General features: G+C 42.9%; 1 protein-coding gene across 1 annotated transcript; it reads left to right on the forward strand.

Moving 5' to 3' along the window:
* The first annotated feature begins 8,495 nt into the window (after positions 1 to 8,495).
* LOC138902974 (tropomyosin-like) lies at positions 8,496 to 8,840 on the forward strand. The gene has a single exon (XM_070190880.1). The coding sequence runs from the start codon at positions 8,496 to 8,498 to the stop codon at positions 8,838 to 8,840; it is 345 nt and encodes a 114-aa protein (XP_070046981.1).
* The last annotated feature ends 9,679 nt before the right edge of the window (positions 8,841 to 18,519 follow it).

Raw genomic sequence — 18,519 nt, forward strand, 5'->3', positions numbered from 1 at the left:
GAGCAACAACACATGTTGTAGAACCTCAGGTGGATCTTCAGGAGGAGGTTCCCATTCAGACTTTTCCAGTTGGACAACTTCAAGGCCCGGAAGGATATATAGCTACTCCAGTGCTTCAGGATGCTCTAGTCCGTTTGGTAAGTCTTATGGAGGGCGTGGCCCAGAATGGTACATTTCCATTGGCACCAGCCATCTCACAGCCTGGGGGAGGAGCACAAACTCCCACTACTCCCGCTCCGGAGCAGATGGCTCCCCAAAATCAAGCTCCAGCAGTCCCGCCAATTGGGGTAGTTCAGCTAGTTGTTGCGGTACAGGCCGGTGATAGGCCCGTCATGTCTTCTGAGGCCTTATTGAGACTAGATAAGTTTACTAAGCTCTTTCCAATTCACTTCAGTGGTACACCTTCTGAGGACCCACAGGACTATCTTGACCGCTACAATGAGGTATTGCGGAACATGGGTATAGTTGAGACCAATGGGGTCAATTTTGCTATATTTCAGATGACGGGTTTTGCCAAAAGGTGGTGGAGAGATATTACATTGGCCAGACCAGTTGGATTGCCTGCATTGACCTGGGAATGTTTCTCATGGCTATTTCAAGAGAAGTTTCTCCCTATTACATTGAGAGAGGATTATCGCAGGTAATTTGAGCGTCTACAGCAGGACAGTATGACTGTTACTTAGTATGAATCTCGTTTTGTGGATTTATCCCGTCATGATCTCCTTTTACTACCTATTGAGGGAGAGAGAGTGATGTGGTTTATTGAGGGGCTCACTCACCCTATCAGGCTTCAGATGGCCAAGGAGTCCGAAAGTGAGATTTCCTTTCAAGCGGCTGCTAATGTCACGAGGCAGATTGAGATGGTTCTTGCACAGGAGAGAGGGCAGAGGTCTAAGAAGAGGCCTCATTAGTTCGGTGGTTTCAGTGGTGTCTCTTCTGGAGGCAGGGGTAATTTTGGTAGGGGTCATCCTCCCAGACAGTTTCATTCAGCACTTCAGGCATCTCCCGGTGCTTCAGGGAGTCACAGTCTTATTATTCCTTACTCTGGGCAGCCAGCATTTAGTGTACATTTAGCTTCTTTCAGTGCACCACCACTCTAGAGTCACTACAGCGGTTATTCGGCCCATTCAGATAAGTAGTCACAGCAACCGAGGTCTTATTATACTTGTGGTGATCTGAGGCACATTGCTAGATTCTGCCTCACATCTCAGGGCAGCATGCAGCAGCAGGGCTCTCGTGCTATGATTTCAGCACCGGTTGCTTCACCGCTCGCTCAGGAAGCTAAAGGTAGGGGTCAGGCAACTAGAGGTGGAGGTCAGACTATTAGAGGTTGAGGCCAGACCATTAGAGGTGGAGGTCAGCCAGTTAGAGGTCGTCCTAAGGACGCAGTTCAGAGTGGTAGGGCCCAGCCCCGATTTTATGCTTTACCAGCTAGGCCTGAGGCCGAATCATCTGATGATGTGATTACAAGTAATGTTCCAGTTTGCCATAGAGATGTTTCAGTTCTATTTGATCCAGGATCTACTTATTCCTATGTGTTCTCTTATTTTGCTTCATATCTGGTGATTCTCTGAGTGCTCTTGTATGTGTGTCCACTCCGGTGGGAGATTCTATCATGGTAGATCATGTCTATCATTCGTGCGTGGTTACTATTTGGAGTCTTGAGACTAGTGTGGATCTTCTACTTCTTGATATGGTAGATTTTGATGTCATCTTTGGAATGGATTGGCTATCACCTTATCATGCTATATTGGATTGTAATGCCAAGACGGTGACCCTAGCCATGTTGGGATTACTTCGATTGGAGTTGAAAGGAACTCTTGGTCATTCTACCAGCAGGGTTATTTCTTATATGAAGGCTCGGCATATGGTCGAGAAAGGGTGTCTAGCCTATTTGGCTTATATTCGCGATCCCAGTGCGGATGTTCCTTCTATGGACTTAGTACCAGTTGTTCGTGAATTTCCGGAAGTATTTCCTACAGATTTGCCGGGAATGCCACCCGACAGAGATATTGACTTCTATATTGATTTAGCTCCGGGCACTCAGCCCGTTTCTATCCCACCATACCGTATGGCCCCGCCAGAGTTGAAAGAATTGAAGGAATAGTTGCAAGACTTACTTGATCAAGGATTCATTAGACCCAGTGTCTCGCCTTGGGGTGCACCTGTACTATTTGTAAAGAAGAAACATGGTTAAATGCGAATGTGTATAGATTATCGACAATTGAACAAGGCTACTATCAAGAACAAGCATCTACTGCCAAGAATTGATGACTTATTCGAACATCTTCAGGGTGCCAAGGTGTTTTCAAAGATCGACTTGAGGTCTGGATACCATCAGTTGAAGATTAGGGCATCTGATGTCCCTAAGACAGCTTTTCAGACTCGGTATGGGCATTACGAATTCCTAGTGATGTCATTTGGGTTGACAAATGCCCCAACAACATTTATGGATTTGATGAATCGGGTTTTCAAACCCTATTTGGATTCTTTTATGATTGTATTCATTGATTATTTCTTGATTTACTCCAGTAGTCGAGAGGAGCATGAGCAACATCTTCGGAGTGTGCTTTAGACTTTGAAGAATAATCAGTTATATGCCAAATTTTCAAAATGTGAATTCTGGTTAGACTCAGTTGCCTTTTTTGGGGCATGTTATATCGGTAGAAGGCATAAAAGTGGATCCTAAGAAGATTGAGATTGTTCAGAATTGGCCTATACCTACTTCAGTTACAGAGATCCAGAGTTTCCTGGGTTTGGAAGGTTATTATCATCGGTTTGTGGAAGGGTTATCATCTATAGCAAGCCCATTGACCAGAATGACCCAGAAAGGTGTTCCATTCGGATGGTCAGACGGGTGTGAGTTGAGCTTTCAGAAGCTCAAGACTGCTTTGACTACGGTGCCTGTGTTGGTATTACCCACAGGTTCAGGATGTTATATGGTGTATTGTGATACATCTCGCGTTGGGCTTGGTGCAATATTGATGCAAGATGGCAGGGTGATTGCATATGCGTCGCGGCAGTTGAAAGTTCACGAGAAGAATTATCATGTTCATGAATTAGAATTGGTAGCCATTGTCCATGCTTTGAAGTTTTAGAGGCATTACCTTAACGGTGTCTCGTGTGAGGTATTTACTGATCATCGTAGCCTTCAGTATTTGTTCAAACAAAAAGATCTCAATTTGAGGCAAAGAAGATAGTTAGAGTTGTTACAAGATTATGATATCACTATTTTGTATCACCCCGGAAAGGCCAATGTGGTGGCTGATGCTTTGAGTAGAAAGGCTATGAGTATGGGCAGTTTTGCGTATAATCCGGTTGGTGAGAGACTGTTAGCTGCACATATTCAGACTTTAGCTAATCAGTTCGTGAGGGTAGATGTTTCAGAGACCAGTCGGGTTTTAGCTTGCACAGTCGCTCAGTTTTCTTTATATGAATGCATCAGAGAGAGGCAGTATGATGATCCTCATTTAGTTATCCTCAAGGACACGGTATGAAAGGGTAATTCCAAACGGGTTGTTGTGGGAGAAGATGGAGTTCTGTGAATGCATGGTCGTATTTGTGTGCCTAATGTGGATGGGCTTCGTGAATTAATTCTTGAAAAGGCACATAATTCCAGGTATTCTATTCATCCAGGTGCCACAAAAATATATCAAGATTTGCGGCAACATTATTGGTGGAGGAGAATGAAGAAGGATATAGTTGCATTTGTAGCTCGGTGCCTAAATTATCAACAAGTTAAGTACGAGCATCAGAGACCTGGTGGTTTGCTTCAGAAGTTAGAAATTTTTGAGTGGAAGTGGGAGCGTATTACTATGGATTTTGTTTTTGGGCTTCCACGGACTCAAAGAAAATTCGACGCAGTTTGGGTCATTGTGGACAGGTTGACCAAGTCAGCATATTTCATTCCAGTGGCAATTACCTATTCTTCAGAGCGGTTAGCTGAAATTTACATCTGTGAGATTGTCCGCCTTCACGGTGTGCCTGTGTCTATTATTTCAGATCGAGGTACATAGTTTACCTCACTTTTAGAGGGTTGTACAGCGTGAGTTAGGCATGCGGGTTGAGTTGAGTACAACATTTCACCCACAGACAAATGGACAGTTAGAGAGCACTATTCAGATATTGGAAGATATACTTCGCGTCTGTGTTATAGACTTTGGAGATTCTTGGGATCAGTTCTTGCCACTTGTGGAGTTTTCTTATAATAATAGCTACCAGTCGAGCATTTAGATGGCTCAATATGAGGCAATATACGGAATGAGATGTGGTTCGCCAGTTGGCTGGTTTGAACCTGGAGAGGCTCGGTTGTTGGGTACCTATTTGGTACAGGATGCCCTGGACAAAGTCAAAGTTATTCAGGATCGACTTCGCACAGCTCAATCTAGGCAAAAGAGTTATGCCGACCATAAAGTTTGTGATATTGCATTCATGGTTGGAGAAAGAATATTGCTCCGGGTGTCACCTATGAAAGGTGTAATGAGGTTCGGAAAGAAGGGCAAGTTGAGCCTTAGGTATATTGGACCCTTTGAAATTCTTGAAAGGGTGGGTGAAGTAGCCTACAGGCTTGCACTACCACCTAGTTTATCAGCAGTTCATCTGATGTTCCATGTGTCTATGCTCCGGAAATATCATAGCGATCCGTCCCATATGTTAGATTTCAGCTCACTCCAATAGGACAAGGATTTGACTTGTGAGGAGGAGCTGGTAGCTATTCTAGCCTAGCAGGTCCGGTAGTTGAGGTCAAAGAGTTATCCAACAGTTCGAGTACAATTGAGAGGTCAGTCGGTAGAAGAATCTACCTGGGAGTCCGAGTCGGATATGTGGATTAAATATCCACACCTTTACACCAGCTCAGGTACTTTTTCTAATTCTGTTCGAGGACGAACGTTTGTTTTAGAGGTGGAGAATGTGATGACCCAAAAGATTATCTTTAAATTTAATAATTAATTTTTTGTTCTAAGACCTCAAAAATCACTATTTATCATTCCTCGACTTGCGTGCACAGTTCGTATAATTTTTCGAAAAGATTTTATGTGAAAAATGGATAAAAATGTGAAATAGAGCCTTAAAACTCAATTGAGTTGACGTTGGTCAACATTTTGAGCAAACGGACTCGGATCAGTATTTTGACAATTTCGGTAGGTCTGTATCGTGATTTTGGACTTGGGCGTATGCCCGAAATTTAATTTGGAGGTCCCTAGCTCAAGTTATGACCATTTAACGGAAACTAGAAATTTAAAGGCTAAAGATTTTCAAGTTTGACCACAGAGTTGACTTTTTGATATCGGGGTCGGACTCCAATTTTGGAAATTAGAATAGCTCCGTTATGTCATTTATAATTTGTGTGCCAAATTTGAAGTCAATCCGGATTCATTTAACATGTTTAGGCACGATATTTGCAAATTGAAAAGTTTAAAACTCAAAGTTCGAATCGAGGTATGAATGTAATTTTGATTTTATTTGATGTGATTTGAGACCCGGAGTAAGTCCATGTTATGTTTTAGGACTTGTTGGTATATTTGGTTGAGGTCCCGGGGCCTCGGGTGAGTTTCAAAGGGTTAACGGATCGAATTTGGACTTAGAAGGAAATCTGAAGGTTATGCCATCTGATGTAATCGCACATGCGGAAGTTCCATCGCAGGTGCGAGCTCACAGAAGCGATACTTCCATCGCACATGCGGGATTGGGCTGGCCTGGGGTCTTTACAGGTGCGGCCATTTTTGCGCAAAAGCGCGACCGCAGATGCGGTCCTAACCATCGCAGAAGCGGAGGCTGGGCAAGTGAGGTTCGCGGAAGAGAAACTCCTTCCGCAAAAGTGGATGCACAGGTGCGAGCCCAGGCACCGCAGGTGCAAAAATCGCTGGGCAGTGTATAAATCGATCAGTCCGATATTTTTCTCATTTTTATACATTTCAAGTCTCGGATTTGGGTGATTTCAAAGGGAATTTTTACGATTTTGAATTGGGTAAGTGTTCTATAACCAAAAGTGTTTATATTTCATAAATTCATGTCAATATTCATCCTTTATTTTGGATTTAGATGGAAGAAATTGAAATTTTTGTAAAACTTTCCAAAAATGAAAAATTTAGATTTAAAGGTCCATTTGACATCAGAATTGGATAATTTTTGTATGGTTGGTCTCATATCAAGAATGGGTGTTTGGATTTCGTATGTTTTTTCGAAATTCGAGACGTGGTCCCCACTGTTGATTTTTGAGATGGATTTCGGATTTTAATCCAGAAAATTAGTAAATTCATATGGAATTAATTTCTACGATTTGTATTGAGTATATTGAATTTTTTATGACTAGATTTTTGGATTTTGGACACGAATTCGCGAGGCAAAGGTTTATTGGATTCTTGAATTTGGTTGCAAAGTGAGGTAAGTGTCGTGGTTAACCTTGACTTGAATGAATAGAACCCTTAATTTATTTGTTATGTGAGATGCATGCGTATGACGTTTAGGCAAGGTGACGAGTGTCTATACGTCGTCAAATTAATTATTTGCATAATTACTTGAAAAATTATAAATCGTTTAAAATCATAAATTAATTATTATAGTAATTGTTTCACTCATATTCCTTTTCAAATATTAATTCTTGGATTCCTGCAAAAGTTGTCACATGCTTATTTGATCATTATTCGTGAAATTATTATTCATTTAATTGTTGATGAATATTTTGGAAGGTGAAGTCAGTATTTTGGTATTAAATTGATTGATAAGTTTATATCCCCACACTTAAATACTCTTCCAAATTTATATTATTATTTTTACGGTAAGGAAGAGTGTAAAAGCACGAAGGGTGTTGCCGTGCCATTTGTGAGTGTAAAAGCACGAAGGGTGTTGCCGTGTCATTTGTGAGTGTAAAAGCACAAAGGGTGATGCCGTGTCAAATGAGAGTAAAAGCACAAAGGGTGGTGCCATGCCATTTGTGAGTGTAAAAGCACGAACGGTGATGCCGTGTCAAATGAGAGTAAAAGCACGAAGGGTGGTGCCATGCCATTTTCATATTATCATTTGCTTATTTTATTGTTGATAAATTGATTGGCTGCTAAGTGACACTCCTCCTGCTGAAATTATTATATCCTTCCCCTTCGCATGTTCCCTCCCAATTTATAAATATTTACTTGTTGTATTATTGTTACTTTGTATTGGTATATACTTGTACAGGTGGTTTACATACATGTCTTGTCATAGCCTCATCACTACTTCGTCGAGGTTAGGCTAGGCACTTACTAGTACATGGGGTCGGTTGTACTGATACTGCACTCTGCACTTCTTGTGCATATTTTGGAGTTGGTCCCAGCGGCGTACTGTAGATTTTCCCGAGTACAACTACCAGTGGAGACTTGAGGTATAACTGCACAACGTTCACAGTTCTGAAGTCCCCTTTTATATTATCTCAGCTGTGTAGTATATTTCAAACAGCTTGAATTTTATTCAAACCTTTATTTGTATTATTCTAGAAGCCCGTACACTTGTGACTCCAATTCTGGGATGGTATTTAGATATCGCTATGATTATGGATTATTCACTACATTTCAGACCTTATTTTCGCATTGGTTTCTTTGTTATTAATAAATTTAAAATTATTTTAAAATGGCTAATATTATTCTAACGTTGGCTTGCCTAGCAAGTGAAATGTTAGGCGCCATCACGGTCCCGAAGGTTGGAATTTTTGGGTCGTGACACCGTGGTGTAATAAACATTATGGTGACGCCCTCCTACACCGAGTCCATGCTTGAGGAGGCTCAAGTAGGAAAAGAGAAGTCCAATGAAGGGGTTCATGGCACGGACGATCCCCTTCATTCTTTCTTCAATGGTGTGGACTCATCCACTTTGGAAGATTTTACTGGTCTAGGCGACCTGGAAGTCCCGAAGAAGGATATATCTTCGGAAGTTGGCGTGTCGAGTTCGAGCCCAAAATTGATTAATCAGTTTCCCGCTCCGAGTGTGGACCCGGGTCGCTAGAGATCGATTATTCTTACTATCCCGGAGGATGCCAGCTACCTTCGATGCCTGGTGACCGAGGAGGACCAGGAAAAAATGAATGAAGTGGATGTATCGTGTCTTTTCAATGAGGCGCAGCAGATGCTGAACCGGGTAATGCATCATTATATCTTCTCATATTTTACTTAAGTTTTATATTTCTCACGACATTCGTTGTTTTGTAGGCCTCGGTACTTCACCCTGAGAGATTCATCCAGTACCGTGTTGAGGTTAATTAGCTCGAGCTCGAGCTGAAGGAGCAGGCTTGAAAGAAGGATATCTACAAGCTCCTCAGCGAGCAACAAGACAAGACCGTCAAGGACCTTCAGGCGGAGCTGGATGTGGCTCAAAAGGATGCATCGGCCCTGAGGCGGGAACATGCCAACTTGGTCAAAAAGGTGAAGGTCTTTGAAGTTAGAAACGAGGAACTAGTCATAGTGGCTAATGACAAAACCTCGTAGGTCCAACAGAAGATCGACCAGGTCGACCAACTTCGAAAGGAGATGAACAAGATCCAAGACATGACCAATGGGTGGAAGAGCAAGATGGATTTTCTGGGTTCGAAAAAGGAAATCGCCCATGCAAATCTGAAATCGGTAGAGGTTCAACTTCGGGTGGCGAAGGAGAAAGCTGACAAGCGGGATCAGCTGAATGAAGATCTCCGAGCACAGCTAAGCTCGGTTGTCACAGAATGGGACGCCCTTGGTAGAGAGCATGAGGCAATGAAGTCCAAGCTGGAGACAACCTCTGCCGATGCTAAGGAGATGGTGGCCCAATACAAGGCCGATGTCGAAGCAGCCGAGGCCCTTCTGAAGACCAATGCCAAATATGTGAGGCGGCTGTCATGAAGGGAGACTCTCGAAGCAATTCACGCCCGAGACTTCGACCTGTCAGCCGAGATCGAGGAAGAAATAAAGCTTGAGGCCGAGGCGAAGAAACTTTCCAAGCCTAAAGGTGTCGAAGGCTCCAAGGGTTCAGGGGGATCCGAAGGCTCAGACGGTTCTGGCGACGAGTTGTGCCCTGGTGAAGATCAGGCTTGAATGCCTTAAAACTTTTTTATTTTTTTTCTTGTGTATATGTTTTATTTATTTTGATGTCATTTTTGTTGGGCCTTTGTAAATACATTCCGGAATATATACAATTTCCCTTTCTGGCAATTGCAAGTCTCTACTTTTTTAGCATCTTTTCATAATCTATATTCCTGAAAATATTTCTGATGCCTTAGCATAGAATCAAATATAGTAATAAGTCGTTCGCTTTTCATATGTCCGAATAGAGCCCGACTTCGATGAAACTTTATTTGCTCGAGGCCTTGGAAACTCGGTGTGACCGGCAGTTTTCCCAAGATGCTTAAGTGATTTTAGATGATGCTTTTGCTGAGGGTAACCTTTTAGAAGGTTTTCAATTTTTATGTAGGCCTTATGTTCTGATTACGAGCTTTCGGACGTCTTCAAGCCGTTTTTTAGGGTGGTCGTAGCCTTTCATGTTTAGGCACTACTTAATAAGTGTCACGACCCGTAATTCCCACCATCGGGACCGTAATGACGCCTAACATTTCACTTTCTAGGCAAGCCAACGTTAGAGAATCATTAAACCAGCTCTTATCCCATTTAGTAAATAACAGTAAATTAACTAAGGTGAAATATAATAAGTGCGAAATAATATAAAAACTGTATTAATTACTACCACCCGGATTTGGAGTCACAATTCATGAGCATTCTAGAATTTACTACAAGTAATAGTCTGAAAGAAATACAACTATCTGAATGAAAGAAACAGTAGAACAGAAAAGATAGACGGGGACTTCAAGGTCTGTGAACGCCGACAGATCTACCTTGAGTCTCCGGATAGCGGTCCAATAGAAAAATCTCGATCAACCCGAGCCGATACCAAAATCTGCACAGAAAGTGTAGAGTACAGTATCAGTACAACCGACCCCATGTATTGGTAAGTGTCGAGCCTAACCTCGATGAAATAGTGACGAGGCTAAGGCAAGGCACATAAAAATCAACTTGTACAGTTTAATAATATATATATATATATATATATATATATATATATATATATATATATATAAAAATAACTGTAATGAAGAATTAGACAAGCGATATCGGGAGGGGGAAACATGCTTGGGGAAATACGAGATAAAGAACTATAGCAGAATGATAACTGGAACAACTAATATATTATGAATCAACAGGAACACTAATACAGTAAAGAAAAAATGTACGACATCACCGTTCGTACTTTTACACTCAGTCTCACCATAAATCTATAGAAACGACACGACATCACCCTTCGTGCATTAAATCTCATAATATGGCACGGCATCACCCTTCGTGCATTAACACTCACAATATGGAACGGCATCACCCTTCGTGACTTAACACTCAACATATGGCACGACATCACCCTTCGTGCATTAACACTCACAATATGGCACGACATCACCCTTTGTGCATTAACACTCTCCCTTACCATAATACAATGCATAAATAATAACAGGGAGATAGAATAACAAGTACAAGCCTTACTTCAACATTTGGTTCCATAATATCAATCTCAACTTTGAAATAAATTCTCAATTATCACCAGAAAATCCGTAAACATGATAAGAACGATCAATTTAACAAGACTAGCATAAACACGTAGCAATTAGGTATAGGAAAGAGACAATATAAGAAAAACGGAAGAAACATGAAAAATAGGTAAATTGACGGCGCATAAGTACTCGTCACCTCATATATACACCGCTCATAGGAATTTCACATAGCAAATAGTCTAAGGTTCCTAATTCCCTCAAGTCAAGGTTAGACACAACACTTACCTTGCTCCCTATGCCACTTAATTCTCAATCACACCTTTTCCTCTAGAATTCACTTCCAAACCACACGTATCTATTCAAAATTGACTCAATAATATCAAATATTGCTAAAGGAATCAATTATATTGCATAAATTAAATTTTCCAAATTTTCCTCCAAAAAGTTAAAAATCGACCCCGGGCCCGCTTGGTCAAACCACGAGGTTCGAACCAAAATCCATTTACCCATTCACCCCCGAGCCCGGATATATAATTGGTTTTGGAATCCGACCTCAAATTGAGGTCTAAATCCCCAATTTTTTGAAATTCCTAGTTTCTACCCTAACCCCTAATTCTACCATGAAAACTCTAGATTTTAGGTTGATAATTCATAAAATGTAATGGGTAATTGAAAGAAAATGGTTTAGAATCACTTACCAATACTTTGGGGAAGAAAACAACTCTTGAAAATTGCCTTTAGTCCGTTTCATTTTTAGAAAATGAAATAAATGGACAATTCCTGTGTTTTGGAATCTGTTAAGTGTTGGGCGACAGTGTTTATCGCGTTTGCGAGAACACTGTCGCGTTCGTTAAGGGTATAGGCTGCCAAGCATTCGCGTTCGCAAAACCTTGTTCGCGTAGGCTAACCCCCCCCCCCGGCCTTCGCGTTCGCGAGACATTGTTCGCGTTCGCGATGAAGAAATGACTGACTCCCCCCTAGTGCCTAACACTACGCGTTCGCGTGGTGCTTGTCGCGTTCGTGAAGGGTAACGCCCCCATCGCTTCGCGTTCACGACCATGCCTTCGCGTTCACGAAGAAGAAAATTCTGGCCTCCTCTATTTACTCTTTGCGTTCGCGAGAGTACCTTCGCGAACACGAAGAAGGACATACCAGAACACCAGAATCTGCAGAAAACCAGATTTTCCAAAGTCCAAAATATCCTGTGGCCTATCCAAAACTCACCCGAGCCATCGGGGCTCCAAACCGAACATGCACACAAGTCTAAAAATATCATACGAATATGCTCGCGTGATCAAATCGCTAAAATAACACCTAGAACTACGAATTTAGCACCAAATCAAATGAAATTCTCAAGAACACTTTAAAATTGCTATTTTCTCAACTGGTCGTCCGAATCACATCAAACCAACTCTATTTCTCACCAAATTTTACAGATAAGTCATAAATATTATATTGGACCTATACCGGGCTCCGGAACTAAAATACGGACCCGGTATCAACAAGACCAAACATCAATCAATTCTTAAAAACAATAAATTTTCAGACTTTTAATTTTCATCAAAACTTCATAACTCGAGCTAGGGACCTCCGAATTCGACTCCGGGCATACGCCCAGGTCCCATAATTCGATACGGACCCACCGGGACCGTCAAAATACGGATTCGGGCCCGTTTAGTAAAAATATTGACCGAAGTTAACTAAAATCAACTTTTAAGATAAAAATTCTTATTTTCATCAATTTTCAATATAAACGTTTTTCGGAAACACGCCCGGACTGCGCCCGTAAATTGAGGAGGGTAAAAATGAGATTTTTTAGGTTTAAGAGCACAGATTTGAGTTCTAAAACATAAGATGACCTTTTGGGTCATCATATTTTCCACCTCTAAAACTACTATTCGTCCTCGAACGAACATTGAAAAGTACCTGGGCTGGTGAAAAGGTGGGGATATCCACTCTGCATATCGGACTCGGACTCCCAAGTAGCTGCCTTAATAGGCTGACCTCTCCACTGCACTCGAACCGAAGGATAACTCTTTGCTCTCAACTGGCGAACTTGCCAGGCTAGAATAGCCACCAGCTCCTCCTCGTAAGTCAAATCCTTGTCCAATTGGATAAAGTTGAAATCTAACACATAGGACGGATCGTCGTGATACTATTGAAGCATGGACACATGGAATACCGGATGAACAACTGCTAAACTAGGTGGAAACGCAAGCCTGAAAGCCATCTCTCCCACTCTCTCCAGAATCTCAAAAGGTCCGATATACCTAGGGCTCAACTTGCCCTTCTTTCCGAACCTTATTGCACCCTTCATGGGTGATACCCGAAGTAACACTTTCTCCCCGACCATGAATGCAATATCACGAACTCTACGGTCATCATAACCTTTCATCCTGAACTGAGCTATGCAAAGTCGATCCTGAATAATCTTGACCTTATCCAAGGCATCCTGTACTAAGTCTGTTCCCAACAACCGAGCCTCTCCCAGCTCGAACCACCCAACTGGCGACCGGCACCGCCTACTATATAATCCCTCATAGGGAGCCATCTGAATGCTCGACTGGTAGCTATTGTTGTAGGCGAACTCTGCAAGGGGCAATAACTGATCCCACGATCCTCCGAAGTCTATAACACATGCGGAGAGCATATCCTCCAAGATCTGAATAGTGCGCTCGAACTGCCCGTCCGTTTGAGGATGAAATGCTGTGTTCAACTCAACTCGCGTACCCAACTCACATTGTACTGCCCTACAGAAGTGCGACAACTGCGTACCTCAATCAGAAATGATAGACGCGGGCACACCATGAAGATGGACGATCTCACAAATGTAAATCTCTGCCAACCGCTTCGAAGAATAGGTAACTGCCACAGGAATGAAGTGCGTTGACTTGGTCAGCCTGTCCACAATGACCTAAACTACATCGAACTTCCTCTGAGTCCGCGGGAGTCCAACAACAAAATGCATAGTGATACGCTCCCATTTCCACTCAGTAATATTTATCTTCTGAAGTAAACTACCAGGTCTTTGATTCTCACATTTTACCTGCTGGCAATTTAGACACCGAGATATATACACAACTATGTCTTTCTTCATCCTCCTCCACTAATAATGTTGCCGCAAGTCCTGATACATCTTAGCGGCGCCCGGATGAATAGAATATCAGGAACTATGGGCCTACTCAAGAATCAACTCACGAAGTCCATCCACATTAGTCACACAAATACGACCCTGCATCCTCAAAACTCCATCATCTCCAATAGTGACCTGTTTGGCACCACCGTGCCGCACTGTGTCTCTAAGGATAAGTAAATAAGGATCGTACAAGCTAGAACATGGTTGGGCTCAGAAACATCCAACCTCATGAACTGGTTGGCCAGGTCCTGAACATCCAATGCAAGCGGTCTCTCACCAACTTGAATATAAGAAAGGCTACCCATACTAGCTGACTTTCTACTCAAAGCATTGGCCACCATATTGGCCTTCCAGGGATGATACAATATGGTGATATCATAGTCTTTCAATAGCTCTAACCACCTCCTCTGCCTCAAATTGAGCTCCTTTTGCTTGAACAAATACTGCAAGCTCCGATGATCCGTGAATACCTCACGTGGCACGCCGTAAAGATAGTGCCTCCAAATCTTCAGCGCATGGACAATGGCTGCCAGTTCTAGATCATGAACAGGGTAATTCTTCTCGTGAACCTTCAGCTGCCACGAAGCATATGAAATAACCTTGCCACCCTACATCAATACCGCACCCAGACCAATACGAGATGCGTCACAATATACTATATAAGATCCTGAACCTATGGGTAACATCAATACCGGTGTCGTAGTCAAAGCTGTCTTGAGCTTTTGGAAGCTCGTCTCACACTCGTCTGACCACCTGAACGGAGCACCCTTCTAGGTCAACCTGATCAACGGGGCTGTTATGGATAAAAAAACCCTCCATAAATCGACAGTAGTAGCGCGCCAAACTGAGAAAACTAAGGATCTCTGTAGCTGATGTGGGTCTAGGCCAGTTCTGAACTGCCTCAATCTTCCTGGGATCCACCTGAATACCCTCAACTAATACAACGTGACCCAGGAAAGAAACTGAACTCAACCGAAACTAGCATTTGTAGAACTTAGCATATAACTAGCTGTCTCTAAGAGTTTGAAGAATGATCCGAACGTGCTGCTCGTGCTCCTCTCGCCTGTGGGAGTAGACCAAGATATCATCAATAAACACAATCACAAAGGAATCCAAGTAGGGCTTGAACACCCGGTTCATCAAATCCATGAATGTTGCTGGGGCATTTGTTAGCCCAAATGACATAACTAGAAACTCATAATGCCCATACCGAGTCCGAAAAGTTGTCTTAGGGACATCAGATGCCCTAATCCTCAACTGATGGTAGCCAGATCTCAAATCAACCTTCAAAAACACCTTGGCACCCTGAAGCTGATCAAATAAATCATCAATCCTCGGCAATGGATACTTGTTCTTGATGGTGACTTTGTTCAACTTCCAATAATCTATACACATCCTTATCGATCCATCTTTCTTCTTCACAAACAACACCGGTGCACCGCAGGGCGAGACACTAGGTCTAATAAAGCCCTTATCAAGCAAATCTTGCAACTGTTCCTTTAATTCTTTCAACTCTGGCGGGGCCATGCGGTATGGCGGAATAGAAATGGGCTGAGTGCCTGGAGCCAAATCAATGCAAAAATAAATATCCCTATCGGGTGGCATCCCCGGCAAGTCTGGAGAAAACACCTCTTGAAACTCACGAACAACTGGCACTGAATCCATGGAAGGAACCTCCACACTAGAATCGCGGACATAAGCCAAATAAGCTAGACAACCCTTCTCGACCATATGCCGAGTCTTCACATAAGAGATAACCCTGCTGGTAGAATGACCAAGATTCCCTTTCCACTCTAATTGAGGCAACCCCTAAAAGACTAAGGTCACAGTCTTGGCGTTACAATCTAATATAGCATGACAAGCTGACAGCCAATCCATACCCAGTATGACATCAAAATCAACCATATCGAGGAGTAGAAGATATAAACGAGTCTCAAGACTCCCAATGGTGACCACACACGAAAGATAAATACGATCTACAACAATAGCATCTCCCACTGGTGTGGAAACAAACATAGGAGCACTCAAAGAATCACAGGGCACAACCAAATATGAAGCAAAATAGGATGACATATAGGAGTAAGTAGGCCCCGCATCAAATAGAACTGAAGCATCTCAACTGCAAACTGAAACAGTACCTGTGATAAAAGCGTCAGATGAAACAGCCTCATGCCTGGCTGGGAAAGCATAACACCGGGGTTGGGCCCCACCACCCTGAACTACGTCCCTGGGATGACCTCTAGCCGGCTGGTCTCCACCTCTAATGGCCTGACCTCCACCTCTAGTAGTCTGGCCTCTACCTCTAGCTACCTGACCCCTGCCTCTGGTTGGCTGAGCAGGTGGTTTAGCAACTTGTGCTGGAACCATGTCACGAGAACTTTGATGCTGTGAACTACCCGTTGCCCAAGGTAAAAATCTAGCAATGTGCCTCGGATCAACACAAGTAAAATATAACCTCGGTTGCTGTGACTGCTGACCCTGAAACTGACCCTGTCGACCTGAATAATCACCCTGATAACTCTGGAGTGGAGGTGCACTAATAGGAGCTGGTGGTGTATTGTAGGTTAGCTGGTCGGAATAATGCATCTGAGGGCCACGACCACCTGAGGCACCGTGGGATACCCGGAGTGTTGAATGAAACGTCCTGAGAGGATGTCCTCTACCAAAAGTACCCCTGCCTCTAGATGAGGCACCGATAAACTCACCGGAATAACGAGGTCTCTTGTCAGACCCCTGACCTCCCTAAGTAAGAACCATCTCGACTCGTCTGGCTACATTAGCAGCCGCCTCAAATGAAATCCCACTCCCAGTCTCCTTAGCCATATGCAATCTGATAGGCTGAGCAAGTCCATTAATAAACCTACTCGCCCTCTCTCTCTCTCTCTCTCTCGGTGGGAAGCAGAAGAATAACATGACGGTCCAAATCCACAAAACGGGTCTCATACTGAGTAAGAGCAGGCGACCCAGCTGATCTGGTCAACAAATAATCTCTCCACCATTTCTTGGCAGAACCAGTCATCTGAAATGCAGCAAAATCGACCTCATTGGTCTCCACTATACCCATGTTCCGTAGAACCTCGTGACAGATGTCAAGATACTCCTGGAGATCCTCTGAAGGAGCACCACTGAAGTGAATTGGGAAGAGCTTGGTAAACCTGTCCAACCTCAACAAAGCCTCAGAAGACATAGTTGGCCCATCTTCGACCTGTGCCGCAACAACCGGCTGAACTACTCCAACTGGCTGAGCTGCTGGAGCCTGATACTAGGGAGTTATCTTCTCCGGAGCATGAGTAGTGGGAGTCTAGGCTCCTCCTCTAGCCTGAGAGACTGCTGGTGCCATGGCAAATGCGCCAGTATAGGCCACACTCTCCATAAGGCCCACCAAATGGACCAAAGTGTCCTGAAGTACTAGGGTGGCAATGAACCCCTCCGGAACCTGAGTTGGCCCGGCAGGAACGGTCTGGGCTGGAACCTCCTCATCAAGATCTATCTGAGGCTCCACTGCTGGGGCTACTGCTCGGGCTATAGGCTTCCACTTGAGGCTCTGGCTGCTGCTCAGCTGAGGAAGAAGTACGTGTTCTTGCCATCTGTGAGAGAACAAGAGTAGAAGAGTTCAATCAGTATTGAGAAAACAACATCGCACGACAGACGAGAATAGAAGTGAAATTTGTTCCTAAACTTTATAGCCTCAGGAAGATAAGCACAAATGTCTCCATACCGATCCTCCAGACTCTACTAAGCTTGCTCGTTAATCGTGAGACCTAGGCAACCTAGTGCTCTGACACCAACTTTTCACGACTCGGAATTCCCACCGTCGGGACCGTAATGGCCCCTAATATTTCACTTGCTAGGCAAGCCAACGTTAGAGAATCATTAAACCCACTATTATCCCACTCAGTAAATAATAGCAAATTAACTAAAGTGAAATATAATAAGTGCGGAATAATATAAAAACTACATTAATTACTACCACCCGGATCTGGAGCCATAATTTACGAGCATTATAGAAGTTACTACAAGTAATAGCCTGAAAGAAATACAACTAAGTAGTGACGAGGCTAAGGCAAGGCACCTATAAATCAACCTATACAGTTTAACAATGTATATACAAATAACAGTAATGAAGAATTAGACATGCGATATCGGGAAGGGGAAACATGTTGGGGGAAATACGAGATAAAGAACTACAACCGAATGATAACTGGAACAACCAATATATTATGAATCAACAGGAACGCGAATATAGTAAAGGAAAAATGCACGGCATCACCCTTCGTGCTTTTACTCTCAGTCTCACCATAAATCAATAGAAACAACACGACATCATACTTCGTGCATTAAATCTCATAATATGGCACTACATCACGCTTCATGCATTAACACTCACAATATGGCATGGCATCACCCTTCGTGCATTAACACTCACAATATGGAACGGCATCACCCTTCATGCATAAACACTCACAATATGTCACGGCATCACCCTTCGTGCATTAACACTCACAACATGGCACGGCTTCACCCTTCGTGCATAAACACTCTCCCTTACCATAATGTAATGCATAAATAACAACAGGGAGATAGAATAACAAGTACAAGCCTTACTTCAACATTTGGTTCCACAATATCAACTTTACTTTGAAATAAATTCTCAATTATCACCAGAAAATCCGTAAACATGATATGAACGATCAAGTTAACAACACTAGTATAAACACGTAGCAATTAGGCATAGGAAAGAGACAATATAAGAAAAACAGAAGAAACATGGAAAATAGATAAATTGGCGGCGCATAAGTACTCGTCACCTCACATATATGCCACTCATATGAATTTCACATAGCAAATA

This window comes from Nicotiana tomentosiformis, chromosome 12, assembly GCF_000390325.3.
Source record: "Nicotiana tomentosiformis chromosome 12, ASM39032v3, whole genome shotgun sequence".
Classification (NCBI taxonomy): domain Eukaryota; kingdom Viridiplantae; phylum Streptophyta; class Magnoliopsida; order Solanales; family Solanaceae; genus Nicotiana; species Nicotiana tomentosiformis.